The sequence below is a fragment of the Oncorhynchus keta genome, chromosome 3 (assembly GCF_023373465.1).
Source record: "Oncorhynchus keta strain PuntledgeMale-10-30-2019 chromosome 3, Oket_V2, whole genome shotgun sequence".
Taxonomy (NCBI): Eukaryota; Metazoa; Chordata; class Actinopteri; order Salmoniformes; family Salmonidae; genus Oncorhynchus; species Oncorhynchus keta.
This window is the reverse complement of record NC_068423.1, coordinates 25,925,196-25,940,011: the sequence shown is the minus strand read 5'-3', so window position 1 is coordinate 25,940,011 and position 14,816 is coordinate 25,925,196. Positions and strand designations below refer to the sequence as shown.

Below are 14,816 nucleotides of genomic sequence, written 5' to 3'. Positions count from 1 at the left end.
TATATTTTATCTAACGGATGGCATCCATAAGTCTAAATATTGTTGTTACATTGTAGGCGTCCATAAGTCTAAATATTGTTGTTACATTGTAGGCGTCCATAAGTCTAAATATTGTTGTTACATTGTAGGCATCCATCAGTCTAAATATTGTTGTTACATTGTAGGCATCCATAAGTCTAAATATTGTTGTTACATTGTAGGCGTCCATAAGTCTAAATATTGTTGTTACATTGTAGGCATCCATCAGTCTAAATATTGTTGTTACATTGTAGGCGTCCATAAGTCTAAATATTGTTGTTACATTGTAGGCGTCCATAAGTCTAAATATTGTTGTTACATTGTAGGCGTCCATAAGTCTAAATATTGTTGTTACATTGTAGGCATCCATAAGTCTAAATATTGTTGTTACATTGTAGGCATCCATAAGTCTAAATATTGTTGTTACATTGTAGGCATCCATAAGTCTAAATATTGTTGTTACATTGTAGGCATCCATAAGTCTAAATATTGTTGTTACATTGTAGGCATCCATAAGTCTAAATATTGTTACATTGTACAACCTTCAATGTTATGTTATAATTATGTACAATTCTGGGAAATTAATGACGGCCTTTGTTAGGAATAAATGGTCTTCACACAGTTCACAACGAGCCAGGCGGCCCAAACTGCTGCATATACCCTGACTGCTCGCACGGAACGCAAGAGAAATGACAATTTCCCTAGTTAAAATAAATGCATGTTAGCAGGCAATATTAACTAAATATGCAGGTTTAAAAATATATACTTCTGTGTATTGATTTTAAAGAAAGGCATTGATGTTTATGGTTAGGTACACATTGGTGCAACGACAGTGCTTTTTTCACAAATGCGCTTGTTAAATCATCACCCGTTTGTCGAAGTAGGCGCATCGATTATATGCAACACAGGACACGCTAGATAAACTAGCAATACCATCAACCATGTGTAGTTAACTAGTGATTATGTTTAGATTGATTGTTTTTTATAAGATAAGTTAAATGCTAGCTAGCAACTTACCTTGTCTTCTTGCAGCCCTCGCGTAACAGGTAGTCAACCTGCCACGCAGGCTCCTCGTGGAGTGCAATGCAAAGCAGGTGGTTAGAGCGTTGGACTAGTAACTGGAAGATTGCAAAAACAAATCTCCGAGTTGACAAGGTACAAATCTGTCGTTCTACCCCTAAACAGGCAGTTAACCCACCGTTCCTAGGCCGTCATTGAAAATAAGAATTTGTTCTTTAACTGACTTGCCTGGTTAAATAAAGGTAAAAAAATAAATAATATATACACACACATTTTAAAAATCGGCAAATCTGTGTCCAAAAATACCGATTACCGATTGTTAGGAGAACTTGAAATCGGCCCTAATTAATCGGCCATTCAGATCAATCGGTCGACCTCTAGTAATAACCAATCAACCAAATGAATTTTAGCAAGCAGAAGCACAGTGGCATGGAAACACTCCCAAATAAAGGAAGAAACTTAAAGAGGAACCAGAGGGGAGGAACCAAGCTCAGAGGGGAGGAACCAAGCTCAGAGGGGAGGAACCAGGCTCAGAGGGGAGGAACCAGGCTCAGAGGGGAGGAACCAGGCTCAGAGGGGAGGAACCAGGCTCAGAGGGGAGGAACCAGGCTCAGAGGGGAGGAACCAGGCTCAGAGGGGAGGAACCAGGCTCAGAGGGGAGGAACCAGGCTCAGAGGGGAGGAACCAGGCTCAGAGGGGAGGAACCAGGCTCAAAGGGGAGGAACCAAGCTCAGAGGGGAGGAACCAAGCTCAGAGGGGAGGAACCAAGCTCAGAGGGGAGGAACCAAGCTCAGAGGGGAGGAACCAAGCTCAGAGGGGAGGAACCAAGCTCAGAGGGGAGGAACCAAGCTCAGAGGGGAGGAACCAAGCTCAGAGGGGGTGGGGCAAAGATTCTTATGACTTTGGGAAGAAGCTGTTTAGAAGCCTCTTGGACCTAGACTTGGCGCTCCGGTACCACTTGTTGTGCGGTAGCAGAGAGAACAGTCTATGACGAAGGTGGCAGGAGTCTTTGACAAATTTTAGGGCCTTCCTCTGACACCTCCTGGTATAGAGGTCCTGGATGGCAGGAAGCTTGGCCCCGGTGATGTACTGGGCCACAATGTTAGCTTGCTTGTGTTGTGGTCGTGTGACAATGGAGAAGGCTGCAGCAGCTGTTATCAATTTCAAGGTGGATGTTATTGCTAATTTGTTAGCATAACCATTTTCAAAATTAACTTTCAAACTTGGTTAACAAATGAACATCATCTGGTGCGTGGCACTGTTTTTTTGTTGCTGCTAGCTTGCTGTTAGCTATCTCTTTGAAAATAATGAAACATTGTTGCATTTTAACTTTAGATCACCGGTTAGTGTGATGAATGACTCCTTGCTGACCCCAGTCCACCTGGTCGTGCTGCTGCTCCAGTTTCAACTGTTCTGCCTGCGGCTATGGAACCCTGACCTGTTCACTGGACGTGCTACCTGTCCCAGACCTGCTGTTTTCACCTCTCTAGAGACAGCAGGAGCAGACCTGTTGCACTACAACCACTGTGATTGTTATTATTATTATTATTATTATTATATGACCATGCTGGTCATTTATGAACGTTTGAACATCTTGGCCATATTCTGTTATAATCTCTACCCGGCACAGCCAGAAGAGGACTGGCCACCCCTCATAGCCTGGTTCCTCTCTAGGTTTCTTCCTAGGTTCTGGCCTTTCTAGGGAGTTTTTCCAAGCCACCGTGCTTCTACACCTGAATTGCTTGCTGTTTAGGCTGGGTTTTTGTACAGCACTTTGTGACATCAGCTGATGTACGAAGAGCTTTATGAATTCATTTGATTGAATGTGATAAAAATATATTTGCAATGGGAAGTAGCTGGTTTGTTAATTTAATTTTGTACATGAAATGGTTGTGCTTTTGTATCGGTATGATTTCATGGGGCCTACTGATTTCATGGGGCCTACTGAAGTGAATGGGATGCTTATTCTTTACCATGAACTGATGCTGGGTGTGACTTCTGTCTCCTGTCTATCAGCCCTGTCCATCAGACCCGTCCATCAGCCCCATCTATGTGTTTGACAAAAATGGTCTCTCCTTCAGTACCATGGAGTACACAGGTATTACGGTCTCTGTCTGTTCAGCACCATGGAGTGTACAGGTATTACGGTCTCTGTCTGTTCAGTACCATGGAGTACACAGGTATTACGGTCTCTGTCTGTTCAGTACCATGGAGTACACAGGTATTACGGTCTCTGTCTGTTCAGCACCATGGAGTACACAGGTATTACGGTCTCTGTCTGTTCAGTACCATGGAGTACACAGGTATTACGGTCTCTGTCTGTTCAGTACCATGGAGTACACAGGTATTACGGTCTCTGTCTGTTCAGCACCATGGAGTACACAGGTATTACGGTCTCTGTCTGTTCAGTACCATGGAGTACACAGGTATTACGGTCTCTGTCTGTTCAGCACCATGGAGTACACAGGTATTACGGTCTCTGTCTGTTCAGTACCATGGAGTACACAGGTATTACGGTCTCTGTCTGTTCAGCACCATGGAGTACACAGGTATTACGTTCTCTGTCTGTTCAGCACCATGGAGTACACAGGTATTACGGTCTCTGTCTGTTCAGTACCATGGAGTACACAGGTATTACGGTCTCTGTCTGTTCAGTACCATGGAGTACACAGGTATTACGGTCTCTGTCTGTTCAGTACCATGGAGTGTACAGGTATTACGGTCTCTGTCTGTTCAGTACCATGGAGTACACAGGTATTACGGTCTCTGTCTGTTCAGCACCGTGAGCCTGTCACCTTTGATGTGACACCGTTGTTGTAGATATTTGTGACAGTTGCGTTAGGCTATCATGGGTTGTGTAAACACAGTGTGTTTTTTGTTTTGCCGGTTGCATTATTTTATGCTGTGTGTCACATGTTGTGTCAATAGGGGCGGCAGCGTAGCCTAGTGGTTAGAGCGTTGGACTAGTAACCAGAAGGTTGCGAGTTCAAACCCCCGAGCTGACAAGGTACAAATCTGTCGTTCTGCCCCTGAACAGGCAGTTAACCCACTGTTCCTAGGCCGTCAATGAAAATAAGAATATGTTCTTAATTAACTGACTTGCCTGGTTAAATAAAGGTAACATTTTTTTTTAAATTAAAATTAAAATACGGGTTCTGTCTCTGTGTGTACGGCAGCCCGAAGAGCAGCCAGGCCTGTTTGGACTGTTCGAACACATTAAAAAGTGATGTTATGTAGATGATTTAGTTTGAGACAATGTGTTAGTCATGGTTCGCCACTGTGTACAAGTACACCCGCTGGACAGGACGCTATTCTGTCACAGGCCCTTACCCACAATCCATCTCCTTAATGCCAAGCTGAGAGGTATCGGGTTCCATTCTTTTTGGTATGACTTGTATCTCGGAGAGTCACATGTGATATGTTTATCTGACAGCTCAACTCTGGATTCTTAGACAACAAACTAAAACCCAACAAACCTGTTCCACCATCAGCGATTCAACCCAACACATTACTGCACAGCATGTCCTGAACTATAGAAACACTACACCACAATGAATCCTAGAAAGCTGCACAGCATGTCCTGAACTATAGAAACACAATGAATCCTAGAAAGCTGCCCGTTGTGTCCAGAGGACAGTGAGCGCATGGGACCACATGTTTGGTCTGTGATCCCTGCGGGAAATGAACCTACGACCTTGGTGTTTGTTAGTGTCATGCTCTTACCTACTGAACCACACAGGACTACGACACGAAGCTCAATAGGGAAACCCGTCCGCCGTGCATTCTGTTCTGTCTCAACATCTAGAACAACTACTGCATAGTAGGGCAGAACAACCAAGGGGTCTTACTGACACCTGAACCATAGAAATAGAATCAGTAGAACCAGATCTCATTCTAATTACATGACTTGGAACACCCGCTCGACAACGAACTCAATGGACACTAGGGCAGCTACTGACTGACTGACTGCTACTGACTGACTCCTACTGACTCCTACTGACTGACTCCTACTGACTCCTACTGACTCCTACTGACTCCTACTGACTGCCTGCTACTGACTGACTGACTGCCACTGACTGACTGACTGCCACTGACTGACTGCTACTGACTGACTGCCTGCTACTGACTCCTACTGACTGACTGCTACTGACTGACTGCTACTGACTCCTACTGACTGCATTCCAAATAGGTGATGGGACAGGCAGATTAATAATTGTTCAAGTCTGGCATCCTAAAGTCCTACTGACTCCTACTGAGTCTGGCATCCTAAAGTCCTACTGACTCCTACTGAGTCTGGCATCCTAAAGTCCTACTGAGTCTGGCATCCTAAAGTCCTACTGACTCCTACTGAGTCTGGCATCCTAAAGTCCTACTGACTCCTACTGAGTCTGGCATCCTAAAGTCCTACTGACTCTTACTGAGTCTGGCATCCTAAAGTCCTACTGACTCCTACTGAGTCTGGCATCCTAAAGTCCTACTGACTCCTACCGAGTCTGGCATCCTAAAGTCCTACTGACTCCTACCGAGTCTGGCATCCTAAAGTCCTACTGACTCCTACCGAGTCTGGCATCCTAAAGTCCTACTGACTCCTACCGAGTCTGGCATCCTAAAGTCCTACTGACTCCTACCGAGTCTGGCATCCTAAAGTCCTACTGACTCCTACCGAGTCTGGCATCCTAAAGTCCTACTGACTCCTACCGAGTCTGGCATCCTAAAGTCCTACTGACTCCTACCGAGTCTGGCATCCTAAAGTCCTACTGACTCCTACCGAGTCTGGCATCCTAAAGTCCTACTGACTCCTACCGAGTCTGGCATCCTAAAGTCCTACTGACTCCTACCGAGTCTGGCATCCTAAAGTCCTACTGACTCCTACCGAGTCTGGCATCCTAAAGTCCTACTGACTCCTACCGAGTCTGGCATCCTAAAGTCCTACTGACTCCTACCGAGTCTGGCATCTTAAAGTCCTAATGACTCCTACCGAGTCTGGCATCTTAAAGTCCTACTGACTCCTACTGAGTCTGGCATCCTAAAGTCCTACTGACTCTGGCATCCTAAAGTCCTACTGACTCTGGCATCCTAAAGTCCTACTGACTCTGGCATCCTAAAGTCCTACTGACTCTGGCATCCTAAAGTCCTACTGACTCTGGCATCCTAAAGTCCTACTGACTCTGGCATCCTAAAGTCCTACTGACTCTGGCATCCTAAAGTCCTACTGACTCTGGCATCCTAAAGTCCTACTGACTCTGGCATCCTAAAGTCCTACTGACTCTGGCATCCTAAAGTCCTACTGACTCTGGCATCCTAAAGTCCTACTGACTCTGGCATCCTAAAGTCCTACTGACTCTGGCATCCTAAAGTCCTACTGACTCTGGCATCCTAAAGTCCTACTGACTCTGGCATCCTAAAGTCCTACTGACTCTGGCATCCTAAAGTCCTACTGACTCTGGCATCCTAAAGTCCTACTGACTCTGGCATCCTAAAGTCCTACTGACTCTGGCATCCTAAAGTCCTACTGACTCTGGCATCCTAAAGTCCTACTGACTCTGGCATCCTAAAGTCCTACTGACTCTGGCATCCTAAAGTCCTACTGACTCCTACTGAGTCTGGCATCCTAAAGTCCTACTGACTCCTACTGAGTCTGGCATCCTAAAGTCCTACTGACTCCTACTGAGTCTGGCATCCTAAAGTCCTACTGACTCCTACTGAGTCTGGCATCCTAAAGTCCTACTGACTCCTACTGAGTCTGGCATCCTAAAGTCCTACTGACTCCTACTGAGTCTGGCATCCTAAAGTCCTACTGACTCCTACTGAGTCTGGCATCCTAAAGTCCTACTGAGTCTGGCATCCTAAAGTCCTACTGACTCTGGCATCCTAAAGTCCTACTGACTCTGGCATCCTAAAGTCCTACTGACTCCTACTGAGTCTGGCATCCTAAAGTCCTACTGACTCCTACTGAATCTGGCATCCTAAAGTCAAGTTAGATGGATAGGATGGAACTTCCAGTTACATTTGAATTGAAGACATTTCCTTTCTAGGCATCTCTTGAAATTGTAACAAGTATATGCATTACACATTAAGTGAAGCTTAATGGAAAAAGCTTTTGTCTTTAGCTCTGGAAAATCATGAATGAATGAATGAATGAATGAATAACTCACCTGGAGAGTGCAGCAAGGTTACCTAGTGTGTAGAACACAGCAAACAGCTTGGTGCCGTTGGGTAAGAACAGCAGTGCAGTGCCCTGGATGAAACACACACAACATGAAATCATAACCATGTCCCCCTAGGCATCATCCTACCACCAGTCTGATCTGAACCAATCAGATCGTTTCCACTGTCTATAAAACTCCTGGAAGACAAGAATAGAGGTAAGATAGATCAATGTAACCTGGAATTAGGCTATTTGGTAAATATCAGGTCGTTCAAATGTTTAAAATTGCTAATCATTGTATTGCTTTTGTATTGCATTTTCAACTTAAATTGCACGGTTCCCTGAAATAATGTGACACTATCGCCACCTAGTGGTAAAACCCCATATCAATCTCCACACTGACTTCCTGGTTCACAAAAACAGGATCCTTGACTCATTTAGGTTTCTTTTTTGTTGTTGATCATATCGGCTAGGGTTCTCCAACCCTGTTCCTGGAGAGCTACCCTCCTGTAGGTTTTAACTCCAACCCTGTTCCTGGAGAGAGACCCTCCTGTAGGTTAACTCCAACCCTGTTCCTGGAGAGCTACCCTCCTGTAGGTTAACTCCAACCCTGTTCCTGGAGAGCTACCCTCCTGTAGGTTAACTCCAACCCTGTTCCTGGAGAGCTACCCTCCTGTAGGTTTTAACTCAAACCCTGTTCCTGGAGAGCTACCCTCCTGTAGGTTTTAACTCCAACCCTGTTCCTGGAGAGAGACCCTCCTGTAGGTTTTAACTCCAACCCTGTTCCTGGAGAGAGACCCTCCTGTAGGTTTTAACTCCAACCCTGTTCCTGGAGAGAGACCCTCCTGTAGGTTTTAACTCCAACCCTGTCATGGAGAGAGACCCTCCTGTAGGTTTTAACTCCAACCCTGTTCCTGGAGAGAGACCCTCCTGTAGGTTTTAACTCCAACCCTGTTCCTGGAGAGAGACCCTCCTGTAGGTTTTAACTCCAACCCTGTTCCTGGAGAGAGACCCTCCTGTAGGTTTTAACTCCAACCCTGTTCCTGGAGAGAGACCCTCCTGTAGGTTTTAACTCCAACCCTGTTCCTGGAGAGAGACCCTCCTGTAGGTTTTAACTCCAACCCTGTTCCTGGAGAGCTACCCTCCTGTAGGTTTTAACTCCAACCCTGTTCCTGGAGAGAGACCCTCCTGTAGGTTTTAACTCCAACCCTGTTACTGGAGAGAGACCCTCCTGTAGGTTTTAACTCCAACCCTGTTCCTGGAGAGAGACCCTCCTGTAGGTTTTAACTCCAACCCTGTTACTGGAGAGAGACCCTCCTGTAGGTTTTAACTCCAACCCTGTTCCTGGAGAGAGACCCTCCTGTAGGTTAACTCCAACCCTGTTCCTGGAGAGAGCTACCCTCCTGTAGGTTTTAACTCCAACCCTGTTCCTGGAGAGAGACCCTCCTGTAGGTTTTAACTCCAACCCTGTTCCTGGAGAGAGACCCTCCTGTAGGTTTTAACTCCAACCCTGTTCCTGGAGAGAGACCCTCCTGTAGGTTTTAACTCCAACACTGTTCCTGGAGAGCTACCCTCCTGTAGGTTTTAACTCCAACCCTGTTCCTGGAGAGCTACCCTCCTGTAGGTTTCAACTCCAACCCTGTTCCTGGAGAGCTACCCTCCTGTAGGTTCACTCCAACCCTGTTCTTGGAGAGCTACTCTCCTGTAGGTTCACTCCAACCCTGCTCCTGGAGAGCTACCCTCCTGTAGGTTCACTCCAACCCTGCTCCTGGAGAGCTACCCTCCTGTAGGTTTCAACTCCAACCCTGTTCCTGGAGAGCTACCCTCCTGTAGGTTCACTCCAACCCTGCTCCTGGAGAGCTACCCTCCTGTAGGTTCACTCCAACCCTGCTCCTGGAGAGCTACCCTCCTGTAGGTTCACTCCAACCCTGTTCCTGGAGAGCTACCCTCCTGTAGGTTCACTCCAACCCTGCTCCTGGAGAGCTACCCTCCTGTAGGTTCACTCCAACCCTGCTCCTGGAGAGCTACCCTCCTGTAGGTTCACTCCAACCCTGTTCCTGGAGAGCCACCCTCCTGTAGGTTAACTCCAACCCTAATCTAGCCCCCTAAAATGAATCAGCTTAGTCCCAACCAGGGTTGGAGTGAAACCCTACAGGAGGGGTATCTCTCCAGGAACAGGGGTTGGAGAGCAGTGATAAAGGCTATTAGATAAAGGGTGTCTCCTTGTGGAAGACACCATTGTAGTCAAGACCAACCTTACCTCCTGTGATCCAGATCCTTATGAAAGCATGTAAAGAGTAATGGAGAATAAAAATGCAGGATTAATGATTTAACCCATTCCCCAACTTGGCCTAAGGAGGATCGATGATGAATGAGGATTTATATTTTATTTTTTTATAATATTTTTTATAATACCGTCTTATGTCCACACAACTTCACTTACAGCCTGCAGGCTTCATAACCTGTTACAGACATTCATGAACCTTAATAAATAAAATATAAAAATGGTGTTATCCAAAATAGAAAATTCTGTTGACTCATGAGTTGAGATCTTCCGTTGTGAATGGCTCTCACCAGTGTTAAGAACATGGTGTGAATAATCAGTAGAGCTGTTATCAGGACAACTGTTCTGTCAGCAGGCCAGCCCATAACCACACTAACAGAGACAACTGTTCTGTCAGCAGGCCAGCCCATAACCACACTAACAGAGACAACTGTTCTGTCAGCAGGCCAGCCCATAACCACACTAACAGAGGGGACAACTGTTCTGTAGGCAGGCCAGCCCATAACCACACTAACAGAGGGGACAACTGTTCTGTCAGCAGGCCAGCCCATAACCACACTAACAGAGGGGACAACTGTTCTGTCAGCAGGCCAGCCCATAACCACACTAACAGAGGGGACAACTGTTCTGTCAGCAGGCCAGCCCATAACCACACTAACAGAGGGGACAACTGTTCTGTAGGCAGGCCAGCCCATAACCACACTAACAGAGGAGACAACTGTTCTGTACCTGGTATCACATTGTGTTCTATTGTAGTTTAGAGCCATCAATGGTCTATTGTAGTGTACAGCCATCACCGGTATCATGCTGTGGACAGAGACTCGTTCATTGAGGTCTATAGCAGAAGGGAATATACTGTACACTGTAGATGAGGACACGACTCTTATGAGAAATTGTGGATGGAAACAGCTGTGGGCATTGGAAGGGAAGGCGGAATGTGCAAACGCATATGAAAACAGACAGAGAGATAATAAGTCCTTCCTGTATACTACATGACCTAAAGTATGTGGACACCTGCTCGTCCAACATCTCATTCCAAAACGATAGGCATTAATATGGAGTCGGCCCCCTCCCTTTGATGCTATAACAGCGTCAATGCTCCTGGGAAGGCTTTCCACTAGATGTTGGAACGTTGCTGCTATAACAGCCTCCACTCTTCTGGGAAGGCTTTCCACTAGATGTTGGAACATTGCTGCTATAACAGCCTCCACTCTTCTGGGAAGGCTTTCCACTAGATGTTGGAACGTTGCTGCTATAACAGCCTCCACTCTTCTGGGAATGCTTTCCACTAGATGTTGGAACGTTGCTGCAGGGACTTGCTTCCATTCAGCCACAAGAACATTAGTGAGGTCGGGCAGTGATGTTGGGCGATGAGGCCTGGCTCGCAGTCAGCGTTCCAATTCATCCCAAAAGGTCAAGTTCTTCCACAACGATCTCGACAAACCATTTCTGTATGGAACCTCGCTTTGTGTACAGGGGCATTGTCATGATGAAACAGGAAAGGGCCTTCCTCTAACTGTTGCCACAAAGTTGGAAGCACAGAATCATCTAGAATGTCATTGAATGCTGTACTGTTAAGATTTCCCTTCACTGGAACTAAGGGGCCCGAACCATGAAAAACAGCCCCAGACCATTATTCCTCCTCCACCAAACGTTACAGTTGGCACTATGCATTTGGGGAAGGTCGCGTTCTCCTTGCATCCGCAAAACTCAGATTAGTCCGTCGGACTGCCAGATGGTAAAGAGTGATTCGTCACTCCAGCCGACGCTTGGCATTGCGAATGGTGATCTTAAGCTTGTGTGCAGCTGCTCGGCCATGGAAACCCGTTTCATGAAGGTCCCGACGAACAGTTGTTGTGCTGACGTTGCTTCCAGAGGCAGTTTGGAACTCGGTAGTGAGTGTTGCAACCGGGGACATACAACTTGCGCTTCAGCACTTGGTGGTCCTGTTCTGTGAGCTTGTGTGGCCTACCACTTCAGGGCTGAGACGTTGTTGCTCCTAGATGTTTCCACTTCACAATAACAGCACTTACAGTTGACCGGGGCAGCTCTAACATGGCAGAAATTTCACAAACTGACTTGTTGGAAAGGTGGCATCCTACGTTGAAAGTCACTGAGCTCTTCAGTACGGGCCATTCTACTGTCAATGTTTGTCTATGGAGATTGCATGGCCATGTGCTTGGTTTTATTAACCTGTCAGCAATGGGTGTGGATGAAGTAGCCAAATCCACTAATTTGAAGGGGTGTTCACACACTTTTGTATATATATATATATATATATATATATATATATATATATATATATATATATATATATATATATATATATATATATATATATATATAACAAGAGTTGCTTTACTGAAATGTCAGCAACGCATAAACTCTCATGAAACTGTCTGAGTGGTCCAGACAGTGCTGGTACCACAGTAAATATAAATAAGGAGTATGCCTGAAATAGACACAGGTAAAAGGCCTAAATAGGCCAGGGCCCGTATTCATAGTCTCTCAAAGTAGTGCTGATCTAGGATCAGTGTCACCTACTAAAGTACATGAACAGTGTGGGACATGTTCCTAGATTAGCAGCACTCGTATAGAGTGTATGGGAACTCCCAAGTGTAGAGCTAAAACAGCGGGATAGAGGTAGATAGAGTCAACTTTAGTGACCTGTCAAAACAGGCTCATGAAGACTGCCAGTCTGTTTCAGGGGCTAGGACCAAACAGGAAGTACAAGGCATCATGCTGAGACAGTTTCTTAATAGCCTAGAGGCCCTTGCCTGTCTCAGAGTAGTACTGATCTCAGATCACTTTTGCCTTTTAGATTATAATGAATTAGATTATATGGACATGGTTCTATCCCATATGTAATGTACAGCCAGGGTCAAAAGTAGTGAGGGAAAAGGGAGTCATTTCAGACTCACTATAATGCTGAAATAGGGCGAAATCTCACCAGTATGGAGCACAGGATCCCTGAAACAAAGCATATGACGAACCACTTCAGCCGGGTGCTGTAGCTGAGGGTCGAGGCATCCAGGACCTGAGGAGAGAACAATGGTAGGATGTCACAAGACAGCCGGGCAACGACCCAACGCAAGCAGACCCAGGGATCTTCCTACTGATGCTTCTACCATGCTGACCAGTGGCAAAGGGGAGAGAAAAATATACAAGTTTGACCTATTTGAACACACAAAAAACAAGACAACTAATATAACGTATCTTTAGAACTTCTATGACAGCAGCACTAATCAATCTTTGCTTCTGATGCCACATGACGGGAAAAAGAAAGCCATGGTTGTACTGTAAATCAGCTGAGCAGCACTGAACTGGTTTGAACCAATGCACTGTTTTGAAGTGTAGCTAGTCTGGGAAATTACCACACGTGAATTCATTAGATAAAGGCGGACTTCTTGTGGGACAAAACCATGGTGTCCTTATGAAGGCATACAAAGAGCAGTGTTGCATACAAATACACAGGATTAAATGATAAGACATTGTTAGCTATCACAGCCATACAATTACATATATGATCAATGTACTCGCGAGCTAGCATGTGTGTCGTGAACAACAGCGTCAGCAACAACAGTAGAATCGGTGGTTCGCCTTCAAAATAAAAGTCCTCCATTGAAACTGACGCAAACGGATAGAAATAGTGGAATCATACCACAATTGGAATAGACAACGCTAAACAAGGTTTGAATGTTGTTATATACATTTAACAAAATACAATTATTAGTTAGTTTGACCCCAAAAACGTTTTAAAGACATGTTTTCACTCTGTCATGATAAAGAGTATTGTGTTTATATGGGTGAGAATTGTTTTTATTTAATCCATTTTGAATTCAGGCTCCAACAACAAAATGTGGAATAAGTTAAGGGGTATGAATGCTTTCTGAATGCAGCGTATGCACTGTACTGCCTAACCTATGAAATGGGGTTTCAGCCTACTCCGTGACACCCACAGAACACGACGATGCAGAGATTACACAAATATTAGCGTCTCAGCTCTTATTGCAAGACATTCATGTTGCACTGAATAGTGAGGTGACTTCCCACAGTCAAAGTCCTGCAATAAGAGCTAAGAGGCTAATAGTTGTGTAAATGCTACATAGTTGTGTTCTGTGGGTGTCATGGAGTAGGCTGAAAACCCATTTCATCAGTGCCCAATCCAAAGGTTAAGCAGTCCAGTGCATATTTATTTTATTTAACCTGTATTTATTATTGGTAGGGGGGTTATATAAGTATGCCTCCAATGCAATTGTCAATTCAAATACATCCCCAGTCTGATTTCAACTGACTTTCACACATTTTTTTCCACCAAATGTAGTAACTGTCTTTTGTTGAATTGATTTAACATTCCAACCGTATTTAACATTATCTAGTCCAACAGTGGCATGTTTTCACAAATGGTATCCGTTTTCATCCGTTTCAATTGAGGACTTTTATTTTTTGACGACAAAAACCGCCGAGTCAAATGTTGTTCACGAGACACTGGTCTAGCGACCAAACTATCTCAGCACAGTCGACACATATGTGAGGTGTATCAATGACAATAAGGTGCAAAGTGGTAGCTGAAATACTGGTGACGAACAACATTTAAATTATGCTTTTGATGTGATTAACGGAAATACACCATCACTCGAAAACAAAACAAGAAAATAAATATATATAACCACTAGATTCGTCATGTGTCAAGCCAAGGTTTTGCGTTGGCAAGCTATCCGGGATCCTTGGGACGTCCCTATGCCAAATTAAAGTTGCAATGTACACAGGGTTATGGTTTAAGTAAGGGTCACGGGGTTAAGTTTAAGGTAGGGACATCTTAAGGTTTCATCATAGCACTGACTGATAAAAGTATGTCATTCTTGCTGTGTTACCTGCGCCGTGAGACCCGTTTCCTCGTTGTCTTCTCGCCCCCCCATCATACTACGAAGCTTGTCCATCGTCGATAATAACTATTTATGTGGATTATTATTTGTTTGTAGCTAAATGAGCTAGCTAGACAGCTAAACTAAAAATGCAATGCTAGATTGTCTAGTTTGCTAACTTCCTCCGACTTCACAGATGGGCGTATCTATGTAAAACTACGTATGCTACCCAGGCAGCGCGACATAGAGTTTAAAACTAGATGTTCACTTCCATGAAAAATATTGGTGGTGTTCTTTACAAATATTTTTGTTTTAGTGGAAGAAGTTTAAAATGTGTTACTTAAGCCAATTAGTTACATTTAATCCAAGTTTAATAAAATATTGTATTTATTTGATATACTACACTATCGACCTTATTACTTTAGATTGTTGGGCAGTTAGATCACATTATTTAATCACAAATAACTACACTCAGACTACT

General features: G+C 44.6%; 1 protein-coding gene and 1 long non-coding RNA gene across 5 annotated transcripts in view; one reads left to right on the top strand and one right to left on the bottom strand.

The window, feature by feature from the left end:
• sft2d1 (SFT2 domain containing 1) overlaps positions 1-14,553 on the bottom strand; it is a 49,037-nt gene extending 34,484 nt beyond the window's left edge. The window contains exons 1-3 of the mRNA XM_052494410.1: positions 14,345-14,553; positions 12,421-12,507; positions 7,194-7,276 (exon numbers count right to left, since the gene is read on the bottom strand). Of these exons, the coding sequence (XP_052350370.1) occupies positions 7,194-7,276; positions 12,421-12,507; positions 14,345-14,410 (236 nt within the window). The 5' untranslated portion in view covers positions 14,411-14,553. The remainder of the gene's footprint in view (positions 1-7,193; positions 7,277-12,420; positions 12,508-14,344) is intronic.
• On the top strand, positions 7,544-9,185 carry LOC127915171 (uncharacterized). Of its 4 annotated transcripts, none has more exons than XR_008090433.1 (4): positions 7,544-8,037; positions 8,080-8,294; positions 8,338-8,552; positions 8,596-9,185. It is a non-coding gene; the product is annotated as an uncharacterized LOC127915171 (long non-coding RNA). The 4 variants fall into 4 exon arrangements; XR_008090435.1 differs by having other exon boundaries at positions 7,549-8,037; positions 8,338-8,466; XR_008090436.1 differs by having other exon boundaries at positions 7,550-8,037; positions 8,424-8,552.
• Positions 14,554-14,816: the final 263 nt, after the last annotated feature.